The sequence below is a fragment of the Euleptes europaea genome, chromosome 9 (genome assembly GCF_029931775.1).
Source record: "Euleptes europaea isolate rEulEur1 chromosome 9, rEulEur1.hap1, whole genome shotgun sequence".
Lineage (NCBI taxonomy): Eukaryota > Metazoa > Chordata > Lepidosauria > Squamata > Sphaerodactylidae > Euleptes > Euleptes europaea.
This window is the reverse complement of record NC_079320.1, coordinates 25,443,549-25,467,677: the sequence shown is the minus strand read 5'-3', so window position 1 is coordinate 25,467,677 and position 24,129 is coordinate 25,443,549. Positions and strand designations below refer to the sequence as shown.

General features: G+C 40.3%; 1 protein-coding gene across 1 annotated transcript in view; it reads left to right on the top strand.

Moving 5' to 3' along the window:
- PAPSS1 (3'-phosphoadenosine 5'-phosphosulfate synthase 1) overlaps positions 1-20,921 on the top strand; it is a 71,064-nt gene extending 50,143 nt beyond the window's left edge. Inside the window, exons 11-12 of the mRNA XM_056855361.1 lie at positions 1,270-1,499; positions 20,585-20,921. Coding sequence (XP_056711339.1) covers positions 1,270-1,499; positions 20,585-20,723 — 369 coding nt within the window. The 3' untranslated portion in view covers positions 20,724-20,921. The remainder of the gene's footprint in view (positions 1-1,269; positions 1,500-20,584) is intronic.
- Positions 20,922-24,129: the final 3,208 nt, after the last annotated feature.

The following is a 24,129-nucleotide window of genomic DNA, read 5'->3' as shown; positions in this document are numbered from 1 at the left end:
AATCAAGCAGTGCAGGATGTTTGCCATTTGGATAGACTGTTATATGCCAGATAAAGTTACAGCTGTTCCAGGCCGGAAAAATATGACCTAACCCTAATTGTGGGTAATGCAGCACTTTAATAGAAATAGCCCATCTCTTTAAGGTTTGTTGGTTAGTACTTTTATTTTTGCTTTGTGCTGTCACTTAGTGGAATTTCTGTGGTCTTTGAATGCTACTTGCAAGCCAGTGGCAGAGGGGAGCTGAATAAACTGTAGGAGTGATGAATCTGCCTGCCTGTTGGTTTTGCATAGATCTAATAGATATTCTCATTACAAATTATATTTTAAACCCCAAATTGTAAATTTTAATTTTTAAATGTGTTGAAGGGACATGAGCTTGAACAAAACGAAGATATTTTATTTGTTTCTAATTGCTAAGACTTTCCTACCGCCACAGAAGGAAGAAATGTTTTCCAGAGCCCTTGCCCAAGAAAAATGGCCTCCTGTAGCTCTAGCCAAGAGATTTCAGTCTCCTGATCTTTAAGCAAGTTCGCACATTTCTTATCAGGTTCCATGACATTTTAGTTATGCAGCGTGAAAGAACCACTGTGCTTACGTTTTGTTGTGTGCTGCTTGTATCTTGAATTCCCCATCTTGTCTAGGGCAGTGTCTTCATGTCTACAGGGTGGGTTCATTACTGTGAGTTAAGAGTTTCCAGTAAGGCAGGGGTCCTCCACCTCGTTCAGTTTATAGGAACTTTTGGAATTTTGAGAGCAGTTAATGGGCATCACAACAAAATGGCTGCCTCATGGGGCTGAGTCCAGTCATAATGAAAGGGTTTCTGAAGCACTTCCTACCACCTCAGTGAAGTGGATGAAAGCCTGGATTGTCTCTTCCCTTTGGGAAAGAAGCAGGTATGGGCTCCATGATGCCCATGGGTACCACCTTGGGGATCTGGGTTCTAAAGGTGACTGAGAGTCTTCAGACTGGTGGCAAGAACTGTCTGAATGCTAAGTGGTATCCTGTTGTTTTAGTGATCTTGCTTCTCAAATTGCCATGCAATCTTTGTGCCAATGCAAGCTCAAATGTGTCTGGGTCATAGATTTACTGGACGCCTATTCCCATATTGATAAACAAGTCGATGGCCATAGTAGCTCTTCTCCTGATCGTTATATGACTCTGGGGTGTAGAGAGTTTGCAGTTTGTCTAGCAGTAACAGTGGGATCCTGCTTTTCCCCTGGTTGCTCCTTCTTCTCTTCTGCTAACGTTGCTTCTCAAATCTTCTTCTAGGTTCAGTGGCATTGCAGGTCACGGATGGTAGCTGGAGCAAACTTCTACATTGTGGGCCGAGATCCTGCCGGCATGCCTCATCCCGAGACTGGAAAAGATCTCTACGATCCAACCCATGGTGCCAAAGTGTTGACTATGGCGCCAGGCCTGATAACGTTGGAAATTGTACCCTTCCGAGTGGCAGCTTATAACAAGAAAAAGAAATGCATGGATTACTATGACTTGGAACAGTAAGTTATTTTTCAGTTTTAAGAGCTGATGGACATCTGAGACAATATTTTGGGTATGGGATTTGGATTTGTATGCCAGTATGCCTCTGCATTTATTACTTCACTTTCAGGTACGTTCTCACTTCCCAGGGCCCATGTTAAATTCTAATCTGGGAACCTGCAAGTGACTGGTTCACTAATCAGTAGGGGGGTTTTTGCATCTTAAATAGAAATCCCAAACTCAGCTTGGATCTCTACTTTTCTGAGTTATTTCGCCAACTTGGGTGGCTTTGGAATGGCACCAAAGAGTGTTCCTGCATCTCTAATAGAAAATTATTACTGCACTGCTTGCCATGTTACTGTAGATCATTTTGCAATTTTTGTTTTCAGCCTCTTTATTTGAGGATTTAGTTTGACAGGCTACATTTGATACCATCATGCGGTCTGACAAGTTTTGAATGCTTGATTAACTAGTGTGCTTTGATTACATAGATTTTTCCATCTGTAGCAAATACATACCTTTCTGTAGGCCTTCCATGAAAATTATTTTGCTTTATATCCAGGTATAAATGATCCTCTCATGCAGAGTGCTGAATGAGAATGAGACCTGGCACCCAGATTGGCTGAAGGCCCTGGAGTGCACGTGAGGTGGGGTCTGAAAAGGAGAGCTGTTCCTTTGTTGAGTATGTTGTTGTGGTCCATGTTTGGGAGCATGCTTTGATGTGTATTTGCCATGAAGGATGACAGAGAGGAATGATGCTAAAGAGGGGCTACAAATGGATCAGGGATAGAGGCATCCTGCAAATAACAAAGATCAGATATACCATGGATTGTAAGTACCTAGTTAGTAACTTTCTGTTTGTTTATTCTACTTAGGGCACCTAGATTTGTTTCTTGTAGTACCCTGAGTTTGTACCTTGTAGAAATAAAGTTGTTTAATTTGAGAGAGTCTGCACAAGTCCTTATCCACCTGCCTCGACTCCTTGGCATGCTACAGTGATACACCCCTGCAGAGTTCGCCTCAGACAATCCACAAGGGGGGAGGGGCTAGATTTTATCCGAGGTAGTGGCGACAGTGAAAGGGGGAGCAAGACAATAGCTAGTCTTGCCCCACAACATGACAGAGATCACAACAGACACATTTTAGAGAAATCATTTTCATAGTCTTGTTTTACTGAATCCTTTTTGATACTGTGAGAAAGTTGTTCTTAAAGTGATATCAATAATTCAGACCACCATAAGATTTCAGTTGAGTGGCTGGTCTGAAGGTTACGCTGTCATCATCAAAAGTTTTTTTCCTGCCCAGTCATTCACCTTGGAAACATGAGTGAGATGGGGGGCGGGGAGAATTACCTGAGCTGACTAACAGCCCAAGACTTCTATTCCAATTTTGAGTCAGATGTAAACTTTGAGCCTAAGGCTCTTCTAAAAAATGTCAAGACTCAAGCAGCTCTGATGGTCTCTGAGAGTAGGTGAAGTTCTGAAACACCTTCTAAAAACTCCACTCTGTTACAATCATCCATAAAGGAGGAAGGTCTTATGACATTTAGGGAAGCCAAATAATGTGGTCAGGAAGTACCGAGGTGCTTAGTTTGGGAAAATAAGCCTAAAACGTGGGGACAGTGTAACAAACAGAAGGCTGTGGTGAAAGGGTAAAAAAACCTAATAGCATCCAAGGAAAGAGCACAAAGCAAAACTGATTTAGCTTGGCTATTCTGGTGAGGATGGAGGGAGTGTTGAAAGAGGCAACTGCCTCAGGTTGCCTGGGAGGGTAATGGAATTCTGTAGTTTATTGCGTTAAAGCTACAATCAGGGGTTTCTATATGCCAGGTTTCTGTGGGTGTTCAAAACATCACAGAACACCGTACTGGGCATAGACTTCATCTTCTTGAAAGTCTCGTCTTCCGGTTTTTCCTTTCAAAGAAACAATTTTCTAGCTTTCATGGTTGAAACAGCTGTATTCAAAAATGTATGGACAAGCACTTTTGGTGAAATTCAGAGGCCGAAAGTATATTTGATGGTTGGGAGCGAGGCTTCAGCATCCTTCCTAGCTCCGTGCACCTCTCTCTGAACAGCAAATCCTGACTAATTTATGCTGCATAAAAAAATGAGGGGTGCGGGGCTCAGAATACCCACGGTCCTGCTGACAGTTCTGTTCCTAGGTATGCATCCAGTGGAACTGAGGGAGAGATGAACCTTGTTTGCTTCTCGTAGCCATCCTGTCAGAAAACACAACAGAAAGTAACTGTAACGGGGATTGTACAGCTGTGTTACTCTTGCTCAAAAGTTAGCTGAATAAAACACTTCCGGTGGTGCCGCTGGAGAGAGCACTCCATTTCCCCAGGTTGTCCTGGGAGAAATCCAAGTTTGCGTTATTTTTGGGGTACATAGATACCCCAATCCGACCCCTGCAAGTGGGTTGGAAAGCAGGAACTCCCTGCAGCCCGCAAACGCGGTTTGACCTCCTAGGTACTCTGAGGGGGCTTTTTTAAGCCCCTCGGAGTCCTAGACGCCGGTCCTGCGAGGGCACTAGGGAAGGACATCGCCAAAACGCAACTTTGGCAGCAAGCTCTACCCTCCACCGCTTTAATACCAACATAAGGACTACATAAAGAAAAGAACCTCACCTCTTGACACCCAAGTGAGTACAAAAGAACTCTTCGTCTACTTACTAGAAATTTGAACAGACGGGAGGCTGATAAGAATATTTCTGGGACCCCCACCCCTCCATAATCCGAACTGAAAAAGTTTGATCTGAGTTAGTCATCGGGATTAGCGACAGGAGCCTTATCGGATCGATCAGCCTAAACCATAACAAAGAGTCGGAAGGATACCTTTTAGACTGACAAGAACTATCACCAATGAGAGGTCCGAAGGAAGGGGAGGGTGATTTCTCTTCCTGATTTTCCGGCGAATTCCTGCCACGTTTGCAGTAAGGGAGTGCCTGGAACGGAAGACTTTCTATAACACCCTCTCTATCATTGGAACTAAAACAACAGGAAGTAGCCGCGGGACTGAATATCCGTCGCACTCGAGTTACTTTCAAATCATTCCTGAAGGAATAACCATCGAGAAGAGGCGATAGAAGGTCTGCAGCACTAGTAACTTCCTGTTTACTTCCTGATTAATCCGATCTAGAGCGACCGAAAAAACTCACTGGTATTTTAAAACTTTAAAATGCAATTTTAAAGCCAATTTCGACTCTTTTCAACCCGAAAAAATTACTAGGCTGATCTTTGAACTATCATCTTTTAACCAGCACCTTAAAGGCCCTGTCGGTGGACATGTATTTTACCAGTTTTTTTTGAATGTAAATGTCTCGACCCCGCTCTGGCTCACTACATAGCCCTGCCTATACTAAACTAAGGGACTCTTTACAAACCTCGACCATGGAAAAAAAGTTACAGGATATGCTAACTAAACAAACTGAGGCAACAAATAAACAGTTTGAACAGATGTCTGCACAGATGGCACAGTTGACTTCTATGATGACAAATCTTGGTCAAGCATCCCAAGCTATTAATCAGAAGTTGGATGTGGTCACTGGAGACTTGAAAGAAGTAAAAACTCAAATGATTGTTATGAAGACAGATATGCAAGCGATGGATGTATCAATTAAGAAAGTGATGGATGAGCACAAGGACACAAAGAAAAAATTAACAAGCCAAGAAAAACAGATTGAAACAATACAAGCGGATCAGATGGCGGCAAAAAATCAAATGGCAATGATGGAGATGAGAGTGAAAGAGACCAACCTTCGTATACGCAATTTTCCAGATATGATGGGAGATAATAAAGAATCTGCAATACCAAATTTGGCCTACTTATTTCAGATAGATGAACAAGAATTAAAACAAGCCATTAATAGAATATACAGGATACCACTACCTGCTAGAATGAGAAGATCTAAGCCAAGAGATTTGATGATAGTGTTCTATGACACCAGAGTTAAAGACAAGATTATGAAGATTCATTATGAAAATCCAGTGTCAGCAGGAGACTCCTCTCTTATACTACTGAAGGATATTCCAAGGCATCTACTTTCACAGAGGAATAACTACAAAGACTTTGTGTCTATACTGAAAGCTAATGGCATCAAATATCGTTGGATTATGCCACAAGGTTTGGCTTTCACCTATAAGGAAGTGAAAACAACAATTCTATCCCAAGCAGATGTGGGGAAATTTTTGAGAAAATATAAAATGGACCTTAAAGAATTACCTGGAGAGAAGGAGGAAGAAGAAGAGGAAGAAGAAGAGGTACAGGGTGCAGAAGGTGGTACTAAATTATAGACTTTTTATTTTGCTAAAAAATACTACATTATGGCAAAAGCAATTTCTTGGAATGTAAATGGACTGAATGAGAAAACTAAAAGGGCCAGAATCTTCAAATATCTACAGAAATATAAATACTCCCTAATCTGCCTACAAGAAACCCATATAGCTTCAAAGCATAAAAAATACTTGGAGAAACAGATGCTTGGACAAGCATTTATTGCTTCTGCTAAAACTAAAACAAAGGGAGTGGTAATCTATGCCCACCCCAGTCTCTGTCCAGAACTAGTATATAAAGACAATGAAGGAAGAATTGTAATTATCAGAACTAAAATATTGGGACAAAGGACAATAGTGGTTGGAATCTATGCACCCAATGAAGGGAAAAAATCCTTCTATGAAAAATTACATGACCTGATAACCCAGTACGCACAAGACCAAATTTTATTGATGGGCGACTTCAATGGAATTATTCTCCCATCTCTGGACAAAAAATCAAAAGCAAAAGATATCAATGATGGATGCTTGCCTAAAACTTTCTTTGCCATGGCTTCAGAATTAGAATTACAAGACATTTGGAGAACAATGAATACAACAGCTAAAGAATACACCTTTTATTCAGCAAGACACGATTCACACTCCAGAATTGATATGATATGGGCCAGTAAATCAATTTTCACGCAACTACGTAAAATTCATATTTTACCTAGAACTTTTTCTGATCACAATCCTGTTACCTTTGATTGGAACAATAAACAAGCATTTAGATGGTGAATGAACGATAAACTTTTAAAAGACAACAAGATACAAAAGGAATTACAGGTTTTAATGAAAGACTTTTTTGAAATTAACCTTAATGGGGAAACTTCTTTAAATACAGTTTGGGACGCATTCAAAGCTGTTCTGAGAGGTTTTATGATACAGAAACACTCGGCCTGGAAGAAGACTCAATTGCAATTTACAAACAACATACTTTGGAATTTACAAAATTTGGAGCAGAAATTGGTAATGGTAACACAGGAAGAGGAGAGAAGAGAAATTCAAATACAGATTTCTGCATCTAAACACCAATTAAATTTGGTAATAATGGAGGAAATGAATAAAAATCTGAAACTTGCTAAACAAAAGTATTTTGAATATGCAAATAAACCAGGAAAATTTTTAGCAACACAACTGAAGGACTCATTTCAAAAGAAGATTATAACAAAAATCCAAACTGCTAAAGGACCAGTTTATTCAACTTCTGAAATTCAGAAAGAATTTGTTTCATTTTACTCTAAGTTATATCAGAAAGAAAATACTCCAAAACAGAAAATAGACAAATTTCTAAACTCAATACAGATGAAAGCTTTGTCAATGACCCAGAGAGAATGTATTGAAGCTCCAGTAACAAGGGAAGAAATACAAGAAGCAATACTGAGACAAAAAATGGATAAAACACCTGGACCAGATGGAATTACTGCACTATTTTATAGAACTTTTAGTGACAATTTAGTTGGATTTTTTGGTTCACTTTACAATGCAATTTTGGATGAGGGAACATCCCCGGAGACTTGGTCACACGCATTTATATCACTGATACCCAAAGAAGGAAGAGATCCAGAAAGAACATCTAATTACAGACCTATATCGCTCTTAAATGTGGATTACAAAATTTTTGCTTCGGTTTTGGCATGTAGGATAAAGCAATTTATTAAGGATCTTATACATGAGGACCAAGCAGGTTTTATACCAGGAAGGCAAATAAAAGACAATGTAAGAATTTTACTAGATTCACTGGAATATTATGACCATAATATTCAACAAACTGCGGCTTTTGTATTTTTGGATGCAGAAAAAGCCTTTGATATGGTCTCTTGGAACTTTTTGAAACGGATTTTGGATAAATTGAATTTTGGAGATCGTTTTCAGAAAGGTATATCGGCTATTTATACCTCCCAACAAGCTAAAATTTTGGTTAATGAATCAATGTCAGATAACTGCCAAATCACGAAAGGGACTAGACAGGGATGTCCCTTGTCTCCACTTTTATTTTTGTTGGTGTTGGAACCGCTATGTGTGAAACTAAGAAGTATGGAGGACATCCGCGGGCTAAGAATTAAAAAACATGAATTTAAGTTGAGAGCATTCGCGGATGACCTACTGCTAATTTTGGAAAACCCAACACAGTCAATGAATATACTTCAGGAGACTTTGGATGATTTTGGAAAAGTATCAGGCTTTAAAGTAAATCAAGAAAAAACAAAGATAATATTTAAAAATTTATCGGAAATACAACAACAGGAATTTATATCATATACTGGCTGGGAGAAAGCTAACAAAGTTAAATACCTGGGAATTTGGATCACTGCAAAGAATAAAGATCTGTTAACCAACAATTACCTCAAGTTATGGGGTAAGATTAAAACTGATATGATTATATGGTCAAACAAAAAATTGTCATTAATGGGACGTTTCTCAACGATCCAAATGAATGTCTTACCGAGGATGCTCTTCTTATTCCAAAATTTACCAATAATATCACAAACAAAATATTTTGAAACTTGGAGGAAAGACATTTCAAACTTCATCTGGCAAGGAAAAAAACCAAGGACTGCTTATAAATACTTGGTGGATCTAAAAACTAGAGGAGGTTTAGCACTGCCTAACTTTCAACTCTATGCTGAAGCGGTAGCTTTAGTATGGCTAAAAGACTGGATGAATTTGTCAAATGTACGTTTGCTAGACTTGGAAGGTTATAATAACTTAAGTGGATGGCATGGTTATTTGTGGTATGATAAAATTAAACTACAAGCAACATTCCGTAATCATATAATCAGGTCCTCTCTACTTCGTATTTGGATGAGATATAAACACATTTTGGAACCAGAAACACCGATGTGGATATCGCCCCAAGAAATGCTAACTTTGCGCCCACTTAGACCAGACAAATTTATTACTTATCAAGATCTAACTAATTGGGAAGGAAAGAAATGCTCACTAAAAGACTTTCAACTGCTTAAGGATGATTTACAATGGCTTCAATATTACCAAATCAAATCAGTTTTTGTACAAGATGCAAAAAAAGGTTTCTCTAAAGAAAAATCTCCTTTTCAAAGGATTCTACTAGACAATAATACAAAGCTGATTTCTAAAATGTATAATCTCCTTTTAACAATATACTGTGAGCAGGACACGATTAAACCAACTATGATCGATTGGGCTCAAAATGTGGGACATGATATTGTTTTAAATAAATGGGAAAGATTATGGTCTAAAGATTTAAAAGGAATAAAAGCACAGTCTGTGCGAGAAAACATCTATAAAATGATGTATAGATGGTATCTAACACCCAAGAAAATTGCAAAGATTTATAAAACGATGTCCCCTATTTGTTGGAAATGTAACAAAGAAATTGGTTCCTTTTATCACATGTGGTGGACCTGTGACAAAGCCAAAGACTTCTGGGACATGATTTATAACGAACTGAGACTAATACTACAAAAGAATATATCCAAAACACCAGAAATGATGTTATTGAGTATGATTCCAGACGACTTAGCAACACAAAGAACCTTTTTGATATATGCCACAACAGCTGCGAGACTGCTTTATGCAGCGAAATGGAAAGGGCTAGAAACTCCAGAGAAAAAAGACTGGATTGTTAAAATGTTTGAAGTGGCAGAAATGGCAAAACTCACAGCTATTCTAAATGAAGAAAATGACGTTCGGTTTTTGGGGGAATGGGGGGCGTGAATGCATTATTGTGAATATGAGTTAAAATTGGGAAGAATGGAAGAATATTTTCTAATCTGATCCAGAGGATTATTTTTGATTTTTTTTTATATATTGAATAAGCATAATTATATTTACTAACAGATTATGGTTTTTTATATATGGTATTGATATTTTATCAAGATTAGATTACCTATGACGGGAGGAACTTTTTATTAAGAGGCAGATAGAGGTGATGGGGAAGTCAAAAAATTTTCCATTTCTTTTTTTCTTTTTTCTTTTCTCTTTTTTATTATATGATATGGAATTATAACAACTTTAGGTTAGAATTGAAATTCGATATTGTTATAGATGTTGTTTAATGCAATGGAAAATTTCTATTATAAAACCCAATAAAATTTATATACAGAGAAAAGTTAGCTGAATAAAAAACAGCATATTTGGAACAGGGATCAGCACCGTGAATGTATGGGATGTGGTTGAGCACTTACTCTTGATAAAAGGGACTGGTCACCTGTAAAGATCTGCATATCAAAAAGCCTTTAAGTCATTCTCTGGAGCCTCTGTACTCCAGCAAGCTTTTATTTTTCATTCGCTGAAGATTCAGGTTCCGAAGCTGCTTGCTGAGTAACACAGAGCGCTGCTGTTAAAGCAAAGAGCCGAAATTCCTGCTGTGGCCAGTGGAATGTTTCTCTGGTTTCTAGCTTCACAAGTCTGTCTTGCCTGATTTGTCAGTTCGGCAAAGCAGTGGAGTGGTATTATTTTGCTTGCACTCTAGGATTCTGCCGCCGAGACAGCGGTGGGAAAGCAGTGACGTGTTTACTGTTGTTGGAGTGGAAGGAAGATGGCTGGCAGCGTGTGAAAGCAGAACTCCCCTTTGGTGGGATGCCTGCAGCATGCTGCACAGATGTTGGATGAAACGTTCTGGTGGGGGGGAAGGTGCCTAGGGAACTGCGCTTTAAATCTCCCCCCTTCAAAGCGACTGCACACCAACCGTCTGAGCTTCGCTCAACTTGGCATTTCGTGAAGATGTGGGACTTTAATTGGTCTGTCCCTTTCCCCCATTTAATCAAATGTCAGAACAACACAATTTTTGTAGGCTTTTATTATTCCTTTTCTATCTCCTAAAAGCAGATTATGCCCATGTTTCTGTAGAAAGTGTGACTTTTGTCATGCAAGGGATTTTTTGATAAAGTACAATTTGAGCAATTTATTACATGTAGAGACATTATTATTGAGAGGGGACAAATGTCTGACTAGGACCTGGGAGACCTAGGTTCAAATCCCCACTCAACCATGAAGTTTGCTGGGTGACCAAGGACAAGTCACCCACTTTGCGCATAAGCTAGTTTTGCAGGGTGGTTCTGAGAATAAAATGAAGAAGGGAGAACCAAGTGTGCTGCTCTGAGATCTTTGGAAGAAAAGCGGGATAAAAAGGTGCTAGAATCCATTATATGAACTGTCTCTTCCTTGCTGCCACCCTGTGATGTGTTTACCCTTCCCTCCAAAAACACCATATGTATAAGTGAACATCCATGGCTGCCCAACCTTGCAGATAAGAAAATCTGCACAATTGGGACCACCCACGGATAGGGTATAGATTTCTGCAGGGGTACTTGCAGACAGAGAGCCAGCATGGTGCAAACTTTAAGAGAGGCAGACTCTAATCTGGAGTACCAGGTTCAGTTCCCTTGGGCCAGTCACAGTTCTCTTAGAACTCTCTCAGCCCATGTGGAGGCAGGCAGTGGCAAACCACCTCCGAACGTCTTTTGCCTTGAAAACCCTATGGGCTCGCCATAAGTCAGCTGTGACTTGACAGTGTGCACGCACACACACACAACTGCAGACAAGGGAGGAAAGTGGCTTGAGTCCCCTAGTAATTAAATCTCAAGAGAAAGTTAAAACCTTGTCAGACATTAATGTGGTTCACGGGCCTGAGGGAAAATAGGAAATATGGGCTCTGTGTGTGTGTGTGTGTGGGGGGGGATGTTTCAGGAGGTACAGCTGAAGCATCATGGCAAAGCCCACTGTACTTCCATTGTATGAGAAGTCAAGAACCCTTCCCCCCAAAGCAGTTCCAAAGAAACTTGTACAAGTCCTAATATTTAATTTCTACATCTGAATGCAGATCTGTTGCGCTACTGCCAGCCCAGAGTAGCACCAAATTACACTGTTGTTGATTTATGCAGCACCCTTGGTCTAAATGAGCCAGTGTGCTATAGTGGCTTATAATATTGGACTAGGACGAGGGCAGTCCTGATTAAAATCCTCCCTGAGCTATGAATTTCAGGTGGTGACTCTCACCCTAAACCTACCTCACAGGATTTATGCAAAGCTAATATGGAAGGGAAGAACTGTTTGAAATGCAATAGAATGGATAAATGGTGTTTGCAGGATCATAAAGGAACATAAGAGGCCCTTGGCTTGAAGAGGTTGTTATAGATCCTGACAGCAGAGAAATAAAAGGGAATTGACGGAGGGATGGAAGTAGCAGGGGTAATGGGGAGAAGGTGAGCAAATTCAGTTTACACATGGTTCAATTTGAGAGAATGATTAAGAGGTTTTGTTGAAGACTTCATAAGTAGGTTTGAGGAGGGTTTTGAATGGAAGAGGTGGCTCTTAGATCTAGCTCAGGAATAGGTCACATGCTTTGCATTCAGAAGATCCCAGGTTCAATCTCTAGCAATTTGAGGGATTAGAAAGACCTTTCAGTATATGAGGCTTTGTGAGGCACTGTGTGTCAGAGCATACAATACTGAGACCAATGAATCAACTATCAGACTTGGTCATGTGCATATGGCATGTGTATATGGGGAAAGCAGGAGTGGAGAGGCCCTGCCTTCACCTGTTTGCCTCATGTGGGCACAGTGCTTGTGAATATACAGACTATGCTTTGTAGGCTTCATCCATGTGATCAGGAATGTTTGAAAAGTAGAATTCTTCTTCATAGGGGTGGAGCACTGTGAGGTCCGTATATGGTGACTATGCATAGGGGCATGGGGCCAATATGTTTTCTCAAGCGCCACCAATTTTTGCATTGGCTCTTTACATGCTTTATCCTGTGTTCCAGGATCATATATGGCCACTTAATCATATGTCTAATTTGGCACTTGGCTTTAGAGTAATTTTTTTTAATCTGCACAGTGAGGCCAGATGTGGGAAGGGGAGATGTTTCTACAAGCCTGGAGAAACAGACATGATATGTGGACCTGCATACACATCACCATTTGCAGAGTCATGGTCAGCAACCCTATGCAACCAGGCATTTTTTTTAAAGTCTCAGAAATGGCTGAGGGGAAGGAGCAAAGAGTAGCTGCAGGGTGGTGGTGGAACAAGAAGGCTGTGATGGAATGGGAAGGAGGAGGGCATTGTTTTGAGAGAGTTGGGGAGAGGGAAGTAGTTGACGGGGAGAAGAATGAGAAAGCAAAGTTAGGAGGGAACAAAGGTGGCATCAGGAGGGTTGAGTGAGCAAGAGGGTAGGGAAGTGTGTACTAGTGGAAGGGATAGGGCTTCTCTTGTCCTCACTGGGTCCACCAGTGATATTTTTATGAATAGCAGAACAAGGACATAAAATAATTCTTCTGTCCCAGTCCTGGGACACTATTCAAAGTGTTGGCCAGCTCTTTCCTAGATTTTATATGTGAATTATTTTCTATTTTATTTTTATTTTTCTTCTTCTTTTTTTACAAAAAGCATGCTAGCCTAATATTTCTAGACAATAGAACTTAAAAAAATAAAGTGGGATATCTGTGGAAGCCTTGAAATGTTAATTGTAATGAAAATCTGCCAGCAGATGCGTGAAGCTTGGCCACTCATCCATAATGGTTACGATGAAAGACCATCTGTTTCGATAGCCCTTAAAAAAAGAAAGAAATACATGTATCTAGCCATGTGGGGGTGTATAGTACTGCAAGGCAGGACTTGGCACGTCATATTGCCATATCGTTTTGGAATTGGACACATTCATAAGTCTTTATTGGAAGGCTACTGTAAAATTTAGCCGCAGGGTGCTTTCTGAGAATGAACATTGTTAAGAAAGCAAATATGTCTTGTAAAAGACTAGAAAAGTTTTCGTGAAAGCTAATAATTCTGCATCTTGACAGAATCTGATGTATTTTCTTACCACACAGTATTTGTGTAGTACTAGCAAGTACTTCTCTGCCTTATGTTCATCTGGAGTATAGACAATTGTTGCCTTGTTGGTACCAGAGAATAAAGCTGGTTAACATATGCATGCTCCTTATGTTGGCTACAATGAGAAGTAATGATTTGCATGTGTGAATCAGCTATCACAGATTATGCAACAGAGACGGAACTTTCATATCACCTCAAACACTGTATAGTTTGATGTAAGCTGTGAGATATTAAGTGATGAATGCATGTGAGTCATCTGCAAGAAATAACTTTTTTTTTGCTCCAGTCCAGTTAGAATTCAGGGTTCTTGAGTTCCATAGTACTCTTCATCAAGCAGGATGAAAAACTACTTTCTCAGCAGAATGAGGCCAAGCTAGTTACAAATACGAATATTTTTTAGTGACAATGATCTAATCACAAAACGCTCAGCACATGATGCCATTGATCAGCACAAGGTTATAGGTTGATGAAATCACCTCAGAATCAAGCCTTTGGTCAGTCAAGTTTAATTGATTTGTACTTCAAAAAAGCTAGGGTTCCACTTTTATTTTTATTTTTTACTCTGCCTTTCAAGTATACTGTCAAGACTTCATTGTAAGCCAGCAATTTATAACAAAGTTTTAACCCACCTCAAAAAAAGAAAAACACAGCAAGCAGTACTTCAGGACAAAAGAAAGTAAAAGCAACACGAAGAAAAACTTTTGTATCTAATATCTGGCATTTAAAACCAAGATCAAAACCAAAAGTAGCGGCTGAATAGTCAGTGAGTTGCCATCAGCAAGTGTCTTCAAACTGCCCACTGAGAAAGTATGGTCTCCACTTGGGTCCAGAAATTCAGTGGGATAGGACAAGTTGCACATCCTGGTCATTATGGTATAGTTTCCCCTCATCTTACAATGCAATCTTTATTTGACATATTGATATTTGAACTGCTTTTTAAACAAACTGTCCCACATAGAGCTGAAAATGAGAGTTGCCCTATACATTTATTCATGTTGTGAAGTAACAGCAGGTTAGATCCTACCCCTTCATTCATGTGCATGAGAGAAGGCAAGTGGCCTTCCAAATTACATTTCTCATTGCATCCCTGTTTTGTTTAGCTGTTTTGTCCATATGGGTCCTACAATCCCTGGCATAGCCTTTTCAGGTATCAAAAAGACCCTCCTGCCCTCTTTTGCCAACTGAAAGCTGGTAGGATCCAACACTAGAGATAGCCACCACGGTAAGATCTCCTAACTTACAACAGCTTGTTCATTACTTGTGATTTTACATTATGGCCGCCTGTATCCAGTTGTAGTTTGGGATAGTCCCATGGTAGTTTGTGCTGTCAAATGATGCTGATCCATCTAAAGAACATAAGAAAGGCCTTGCCCGATCAGACCAAGGCCTATCAAGTCCAGCAGTCTGTTCACACAGTGGCTGACCAGGTGCTTCTAGGAAGCCCACAAGCAAGATGATTGCAACAGCATTATCCTGTCTATGTTCCACAGCACCTAATACAATAGTCATGCTCCTCTGATACTGGAGAAAATAGGTATGCATCGTGATGAGTATCCATTTTGACTAGTAGCCGTGGATAGCCCTATCCTCTATGAACATGTCCACCCTCCTCTTAAAGTCTTTCAAGTTAGTGGCCATCACCACATCCTGGGGCAGAGTGTTCTACAATTTATTACTATGTGAAGAAGAAATGCTTCCTTTTTTGTTTTGAATCTCTCACCTTCAGCTTCAGCAGATGACCCCGTATTATGAGGGAGAAAATCTTCTCCCTGTTCGCTCTCCCCACATCATGCGTAATTTTATAGACCTCTATCATGTCTCCCCTTACTCACCGTTTTTCTAAGCTAAACAGCCCTAAGTGCTCCTCATAGGGCAGTTGCTCTAGCCTCCGATCATTTTGGTTGCGCTTTTCTGCACCTTCTCAAGCTCTGCAATATACAGGGCTGTGAAGCTCCCCCCCCCCCCCCCCGGTATTTTTGGGTTTGGGTTTAATGAATCCAGAGACTTTAGAAAAATCTGAAAAGCTGACTATAAAGTATTTGGCTCTTTGAATAATTCAAAAAAATTGGGGTTTATTAAACCCGAACCTGAAAAATATGTGGCTCAGAGCTGAGTGCTGGGCCCCACAGAGCCCAGAGGTGGGAGCTGGCAAGCAGCGCGGATCTGATCCAAGGTTCAGATCAGTGCTGCTTGCTGGCTCATGCCTCTCAGAAGAGCCCCCAGTGTTCAGATGCATGTTGCTTGGAATTTGGAGCCTGCGAGAAGCATGGATCAAAATTCTGGAGTGTTTAGATCCATGCTGCTTGTCAGCTCCAGACCTCCATGTGGAGTTTGGAGTTGGCAAGCAGCATGGATCTGACTCAGGTAAGTAACGGGGGGAGGGAAGGGAAAATGGCAGTAGGGACAAAGCGGCTCAAATAATGCTGAAAATTTTGGCATTATTCTGGATCCTCTTTTTCAGCTCCCTTTATTACTGTTTCTTTTTTAACCAGTTAAAGAAACCCTGAAAAATACCAAAAAGACATTTTCTGGGGGGTTTTCAGGTTCGGCTTTAGCTGAGCACATACTCATAGCAATATCCTTTTTTAGGTGTGACCAGAACTGTACACAGAATTCCAAATGTGGTCTCACCATAGATTTGTATAAAGGTAGTATGATAGCAGGAGTTTTATTCTCTAATTATTAGGAGGAGTTTTATTGTCTAATTATTGCCAGTATGGAATTTGTTTTTTTCACAGTAGCCGCACACTGGGTTGACATTTTCATCAAGCAATCCACTACCACCCCAAGATCCCTCTCTTGGTCTGTCGCTGCCAGCACAGATCCCATCAGTGTATATGTGAAGCTAGGATTCCCCCCCCCCCATATACATAACTTTACACTTGCTCTCATTGAATCTCATTAGCCATTTTAATGCCTATTCCTCCAATTTGGAGAGGTCCTTTTGGAGCTCTTCACAATCTGCTTTTGTTTTAACCACCCTAAATAATTTGGTGTCATGTGAAACTTGGTCACCTCGCTATTCACCCCCAGCTCCGGGTCGTTGATGAATAGGTTGAAAAGCACTGGTTCCCACTGCTCACATCCTTCCATTGTGACCATTTATTCCTACTCTCTGCTTCCTGTTTTTTTCCAGCATAAGAGGACTTCTACTCTTATCCCATGGCTATGAATTTTGCTTAGCAGTGTTAGTGGGAAACTTTGTCAAAAGCTTTTTGGCAATCCAAATACACAATGTCCACAGGCTCATTCCTGTCCACATGCTTATGGATCCTTTACTGATCTACTGATGCTCTTGGATTTAGATTTAGTGCTAATGGGAACTGCTGAACAGTAGACAATTGCCCTTCCATACTGTTAAGAAGCATAGTTTGGCAGTAGTTTGCCCTGCTTAATTAATTTCTAGTGTATGTTTTTTAAAAAGTGTTGCTTCATCCTAGTTCAGACGGAACTGTCATTCACTTAATGTGGTCTATCCTAAGAATTAAAATACATCATAAGTCACAGGGTCAGAGGAGAATTCTGTGTTTTAATTGGCTGAAACAGACTATGTGTGATTCTGTCACACAGCAGATTAATAATTCATACATGTTACTTTTCTACCTCACTGAATAAAACGGCCTTTATTCAGACTGGTGTAATTGTATTAAAAATAACAAAGTGAATAATGTTTCCATATAAGTTGTGGTGGTTATGATGTCAAAAAGAAATGCATCCTTTGCCCTTTTACCAGGCAGGTTTTAATACTGACATTTTAGTAAGATAGGCTGACCATATTTCCTTGAGACAAAAACGGGACATTGGGATGGCAAAAATGAGACAATAGGTTCAATAGTTACTGGCTAAAATCAGATCAAGGATTTTTTTTAAAAAAAAAATAATATGATTATTTTATACTACATACAACATTCCACTATATTTTAGTTGTTTTAGCTAATCACTATATTTCTAAAACCAAGAGCTTAAATGAAAATATTTTTATGCTCCTGGGGCCATATTTTCTCAATATGTCCCAACTATACAGCAATAGGAACAAGAGTACATGGATGCCATACCCAGAAAAATAATGTGCCATAGGAAAATATAGGAAATATTCACTCTAGTAAATAGAAATATTTAATTGTAATAATTTTATATAATTTTACAGCAACATCATAAATATTAATGCACATGTGCAATAAGGAATTTGATATGCTATATAAAAACATACTGAGACGTGCAGTCATTGCTTATTATGGTTTGGGCGCTATTTACAACTTTTCACCTGCTGTCCTTTCAGCAGCAACCTGCTGATTCCTGTCTGATGGTCTGTTTTCACTCCTCTTTGGCTCTCCTGACTTGCTCCCTGTTGCTGCACGTGTAGTGTAACCCGATTGGAGCACTTTTTCTATGAGAATTTACCCAGCCATGCCTGCATGTAGCATAAGAAATGTCAGAACTGAAGGAAACAAACGTTGGAAGTGTAATGAGGTGCAAAATGGGACAAAATTGACATTTTAATTAAAAAGACAGGACGGCTGGGAAATATGATAAAAATGGGACTGTCCCGTTCAAAGCAGTATGTATGGTCAGCCTATAGTAAGACCTAATAATAATATAAATCACTTGCCAACCCTGACCGGATGGCCCTAGCCCAGATCTTGTCACATCTCAGCTGCTAAACAAGGTCATTCCTGGTCAATATTTGGATGGGGGAACACCAAGGAAATCCAGGGTCAGGCAATGGAAATACCTATGAACATCTGTTGCCTTGAAAACCTCAAGGGGTCAGCATAAGAAAGCTGCAACTTGATGGCACTTTCCTCTTCCGCCATAACAGTTTTTCATTGTACACAACGTCAGAGATAACTGTCCTGCCCAAGCTCTTACAGTCTACTAAATAACGCAGCATAAAACAATCGGGACGAGACTGGATGTAAAATCAAATATTTGATAACTGAAACAAATGTATTTTAAGATGCCTGATAAAGGCTGGAAGGAATTGAATGGATGGGCTTGATGCCAATAGTCACCAGGAGCAGAGTGGCCCTTTAACTTTCTAGGAAAGTTCCCAGAATGCCCTAGAGGACCACTGAAGATCAGGAACAAGCTGAACCAAGTGGCCCATGTGCTGCTGGTTCTGTGGCAGGGGCTGCTTGCCTCAGGCCCAGACTGCAGCACAACAGTGGCAACAGGTGTAACCTTGTCTATCACTGTCATCGTTGCCACAGTCCGGGTCTTATCTGAGTGCCCCCTGAAGTGCTCTCAGCACCACAAAAGCCAATTGGGTTAGCTTGCTCCTGGCCTTCAGAGGCCTTCTAGGTCAGAGGGCATTCTGGGAACTTTCCTAATAAAATGAAGGGCCAGTCTGTCCTTGGTATAACTGGGTTGTAAAGAGAATGAGATGGGAATCCACAAAGAAACTACCCAAGTGAATAAAGCAAAAACAAGAAGGATACAATAGACCCATGGAATGGATGCATTTAAAATTAATCTTGGGACTGAACACAGAAGGGTTAAAGTAACCAATGAAGAGAAAGCAATAAAGAAGTGACATTGTTATGGCTGAAAAAATAAAACAGAAATGAAAGACTAAGACATGATTAGGAGACACCAACATGCAACTCCCCCCAAAAAACCCCCAAAAACGAATAATCAAAATGAGAATTGTATGTAAGGTAATTATACTAGGCAGTGCAATGATGTTCCCAACTAAATGGGGTCAAGGGTGTTGCACTGCTAACTTATTGCTGACATTGTAGAAAGAGTGTAGTTCTTTACTTGCTAAGAGTAGTTTAATAGTAATGCAAAAACAAAAAAGAAGCCTTTCCTACATTTGGATTCCATTTTTCCCCTCCTCCCCTGAGTTGTATCCAACTGAAGTCAGCATTTGGCTTATGTTTCAAACAAACCAGCAAGCGATGAATAACAAGTAAATGTTACAGATTGATTAAACTAAGTGAAAATGCTGCATTTAATAAAACAATAAATCACTTGTTGCTTCAGAGTTTTTAGTAATCCTTGTCTCTTTGTGTTGCTGCACTTTTAACACCTTTTTGAAAAAAGCACCGGGTTTAATTTTTAATAAAGTTTAAGCTAGGTATATTATTCTATCTCATAATTACCTTTCAGTAAGTTGTTAGATTTCTGGTTGTGTCCCTTCTCTCTCACCACTTGGGTGCTTTCACGAGTGCATGAAGAAGTTTTCCTTGTTGGGGAGAAAATGCCCTTAATGTGTATAAGGCTAAGAGCCAGACATGGTGGTACCCACAGGTCTTTCCCATGGCCACCGACACCATTTTAGAAGCAGTTGTAGTTCTTTCAGAATTGTCATGAGGCCCTGACCTGGATTGGGCCGCTGGGGCCCCAAGAGCCCTTGTCAAGTCACAGCTGACCTATAGCAACCTCATAGGGTTTTCAAGGAAAGAGACATTTAGAGGTGGTTTGCCATTGCCTGCGTCCATGTCACGACCCTGGTATTCCTTGGAGGTCTCCCATCTAACTACTTGCCAGGGTCAAGGCTGAGAGTGTGTGACTGGCCCAAGGTAACCCATTAAGCTTCCATAGCAGAGTGGCGATTTGAACCTGGGTTTCCCATATTTTAGTCGAGCATTTTAATCACTACACCACGCTGGTCTCTCCATGAATCTAATCCCCCTTTAAAGCTGTCTATGCCTGTGGCCACCACTACATCCTCTGGCAGTGAAGTCCACATGTTAATCACTTTCTGTGTAAAGAAGTATTTCCTTTTGTCCGTTCTGAATCTACTGCCCATCAGCTTCGTTGGATGCCCTCAAGTTCTAGTATCTTGGGAGAGGGAGAAAAAGAAGGTAGAGAAGGGCCTCCATGCTACATGGGAAGTGGGGATGATTCCCCAGTCCAAATTTCTGTGTTCTGACTAGTGACTCACCCCAAGGTTACTTCTGCGACAAAATCACAAATAAAATTGAATCTTACTGTTAAATCTTCTTCCTGATATAGTCTCTCTTTTTTTTCCCTTTTCAGCCATGAAGATTTTGAATTTATTTCGGGAACCCGCATGCGCAAACTGGCTCGGGAAGGGCAAAACCCTCCGGAAGGTTTCATGGCTCCTAAAGCATGGACTGTACTGACAGAGTATTACAAATCCTTGGAGAAAGCTTAGGCTGCTTATTAATTGCAGATCAAACTTTGACAGTTGATTTATTTGCAAGAAGGGGGACCACACAGTCACCGTTTGCACCGCTTTGTAGAGTCTGTCAGGAAGTTCCTCCCTAAAACAAATCTTTTCTCCTTAACATCATTTTTTACTTGTCTTATGGATTCTATTACGTATTGGCACCTAACAAACTGCTGGTTTTAACGTCTTCTCTTTTTTATTACAGCTAATATCCTTGCAGTAAGATTTTTAATTCTTGTCTTTTTCTATTTTTAGGCCCCTCCCTGTTCAGCATTTCTTACTTCTGCTTCACTTTTCTTTTATTCCTTTCATATTATTTAATGTAGTTTAGATCTTTGCTTTTTATAGTTTGCAGGATAAATATAGCACTTGGATTAAAAAAATAGAGGTGCTAAATTCAATCAAAAGGTTTTTTAAAAAAATAACAATTGAGCTTTTCTGTCAGTGGGATTTTGAAAATATTGCATAAGAATCTCAGAATGGACTTCACTGTATTGCAAATAAAATTTTCTGTATTGAATCTGTCTTGTGCTTACATATTATTTTTTCAGTCAAGTGTGACAAGAGCTGTGGGAAACAGTATTTGTCTTAATATGACACATAATCCTTTTTTTTCTAAATTTCCACAAAGTGGATGGAAAGAGTTTGAGAAGACCAAGTGGAAGCAAGTTTGCTACTAGTTCTTGCTTCTCGTCTCCCCTCCTCCCAGAATATAACCTTGTAAACCGCAGGACAAATGTCAGAGGAGGCTGGCGTAGAACACAGTAGCAACATCCAGGTCCCATCATTTATCTGTTTAGCTTATTTACTTTTCTTATTTATTTACTTTTAGCTTATTATTTACTTTTCTCACTAAGACTCAAGTTAGGTTAGAGTACAGAAAGAGGAAAAGAGTAATCATACAGTATAGCACATCCAACAATGCAATAGGACTAGGAATTTAAAAAATAAATTAAATTACAACGTGAATAGCAACTTGTCCAGACTGGCATAGTACAAGTAGTGCAGAATTTGGGACTGCAAAGGTACAAGGCAAGACAGTATCTACTCTCCACTCATAGGAAGGTGTCCTTCTGGACCATTCTGTCCCTCCACAGTCCTAAAATTCCATTGCAACACATTTCTGTGTTGCATATTTTGTGCAATGATACACGGGCCTTCCTGACCTCCTCTGGCAGGCCATTCCACAAGGTGGGAGCCATCACAGAGAATGTATGTGAGCAGGCAGTTGCCATTCTTATCAATATGCAGGGAGGAACCGTCAGTAGGTTTTGCTCATCAAGTTTTCATAGCTGCTGGGAAGCCTGGGAAATGGAGATTCAGCATCTCCCAGTTACATTCATTAAGAGACATTTTCCATATCACAATTGTTTCCGTTTTTTGAGCTAGGACAATTTTGTTTGGAAACATTCTCTTCCCTGTTCTCAGAGTTGGCACAATATCTATTGGAGATGATGTGATTACTAGATGCTCAAGAACTAATTTCCTTTCACTGATTCCTTTTTCACATGCTTGTAGAAGATGGGAACAGTACTGCTATTTTTCAATAACTTAAATTTGGTAGAAGATTCCATTGTCATTAACTAGCAGCTACTTGTCATTTGAATAGAACTCTGGAGGGATGATAGTGCTGAATAGGCCACAGGAAATGCTTCCTCCATGGGTTCACTCATTTCATAATAAGAGGCACAGTAGTCAGAAACATTCTTATAAGATGATGACTGCTCCATCTGAGAGCAGAAATATGACTGCAGAATTTGTGTCCAACCCAACCAAAGCATCTATTCTGTTAAGGTTTTTTTTTTTTTGTAACTATTTTAGAGCTATGTTTTTAATAATGTTCAGAAGGTACAAGGCAAGAAGGTACAAGGTTTTTAATAATATCCAGAAGGAACAACAGTAAACCTTCACTCTTGATAATACATATCAATATTAATAATGCCAGAGAGATTATTCACTCTCTTCCTCTTTCCCCTCCTCACTTTCTGCTGTTTCACTGGTAGCCTCTGTAGTGGGGCCCTCAGATTTATCAGCAGAGTCCTCTTTGTCTTCATCATCTCCTTCCTCTGCTGCTGAAGATGCCACTTTTGAACTGGTGACCTCAGAAGTTCTCCCTGCTGTGTCTGAACCCTTTTTCTCTTTGGGTTTTTGAGAAGTAGAAGATGGTGGGCGAGGAGGGGGAGGTGGTGGTGGCGCAGCAGGGGGGGCAAGCGGCAACTCATATATTGGTATAGATAATGTTTTTAAACTGATTTTCTTCAGAGGGAGTTTAGGTAAGGTTGGCTTTGCATTGACAATATCCACCTCCTCCAAGGAGTTTTCATCATGCAATTTGTCCACTATGCTGTTCTTCTGTGTTTCATCCTGATCCTGATACGTGTCTTTGAGCCAAAGGGGCTTATCCATTACCAGAGAGGCTATTCTAGAATCCTCTAGATCTGGTAAAGATTTCTTCCTTTTGCCTAGAAAGATCCTATCTTTGGCTGCAGACCTCTGAGAGCAGATCTTAATCAGGCAGATAACAGCAATGATAATCAAAATGATGGCAGTCACTGAAACAGCCCAAAGGAGCTTGTTTCCATACTCGTATTTGTGAGTCCCCTGGCTTGTTTTCCTGTCCAAAGGCTTCTCCAGTTTCCTTGAATTTGCTGTGGTCATATTGGCTACATTCCTGGAAGGCCAGAAAAAGGAATTCCATACGGAGGAGGTTTCATTGACATTTTCACTAAAAAGTTTCATGAGGAGGCCTGTTCTGGAGATGAGTTTGGTGCAAGCCATCTGGACTGTGGGCGCTGTACAATCCATTTTCAGGATGCGGAACAAGTGAGAGATGAGTTTCCTCACTGGTATATTTGGGATGAGGAAAGTCAACAGCTTGTTCAGTTCAGCTTCAAAGAGGTCACCCTGAAGTAAGTAGTCATTCTGAGAAGCCAAGTTCAGCGAGGGAGAAACAGATGTCCTCTGATGTTCCCAATATGTCCCATGGGTCAACTTAATATCCGGGGAGAGCTCATTTAACGAGGGGTCTGACTCAATTGCTGATATTTCAGATTTGCCATCTTCTGCAGGAGGGTTACTTCTGTGTAGCAGCTGGTCTAGCAGCTCTTCCTTAGTCAAGGTGTGTGCTCCAAATCCATTCCCCAATACTACCAGGGGGTTTCTGTCACTAGAGAGGCTAGTCAGATCATTTTCATTATTGTCTGCTACAATGGAGCCTGTCGGCTTGAGAGCATTAGTCAGAGAGTTTGAAATGGAGCGATTCCAAGAGGACTGAAATGCTGCTTGGCGAGACCTAAGAAAGGGAGGGGCACGCTGCGGATCTAGGCCTTCTGCTAGTTTCCTCCAGCTTCCAGCCTTGTTGAGCAACACGAAGGCAATGGGCTCTTCTGCA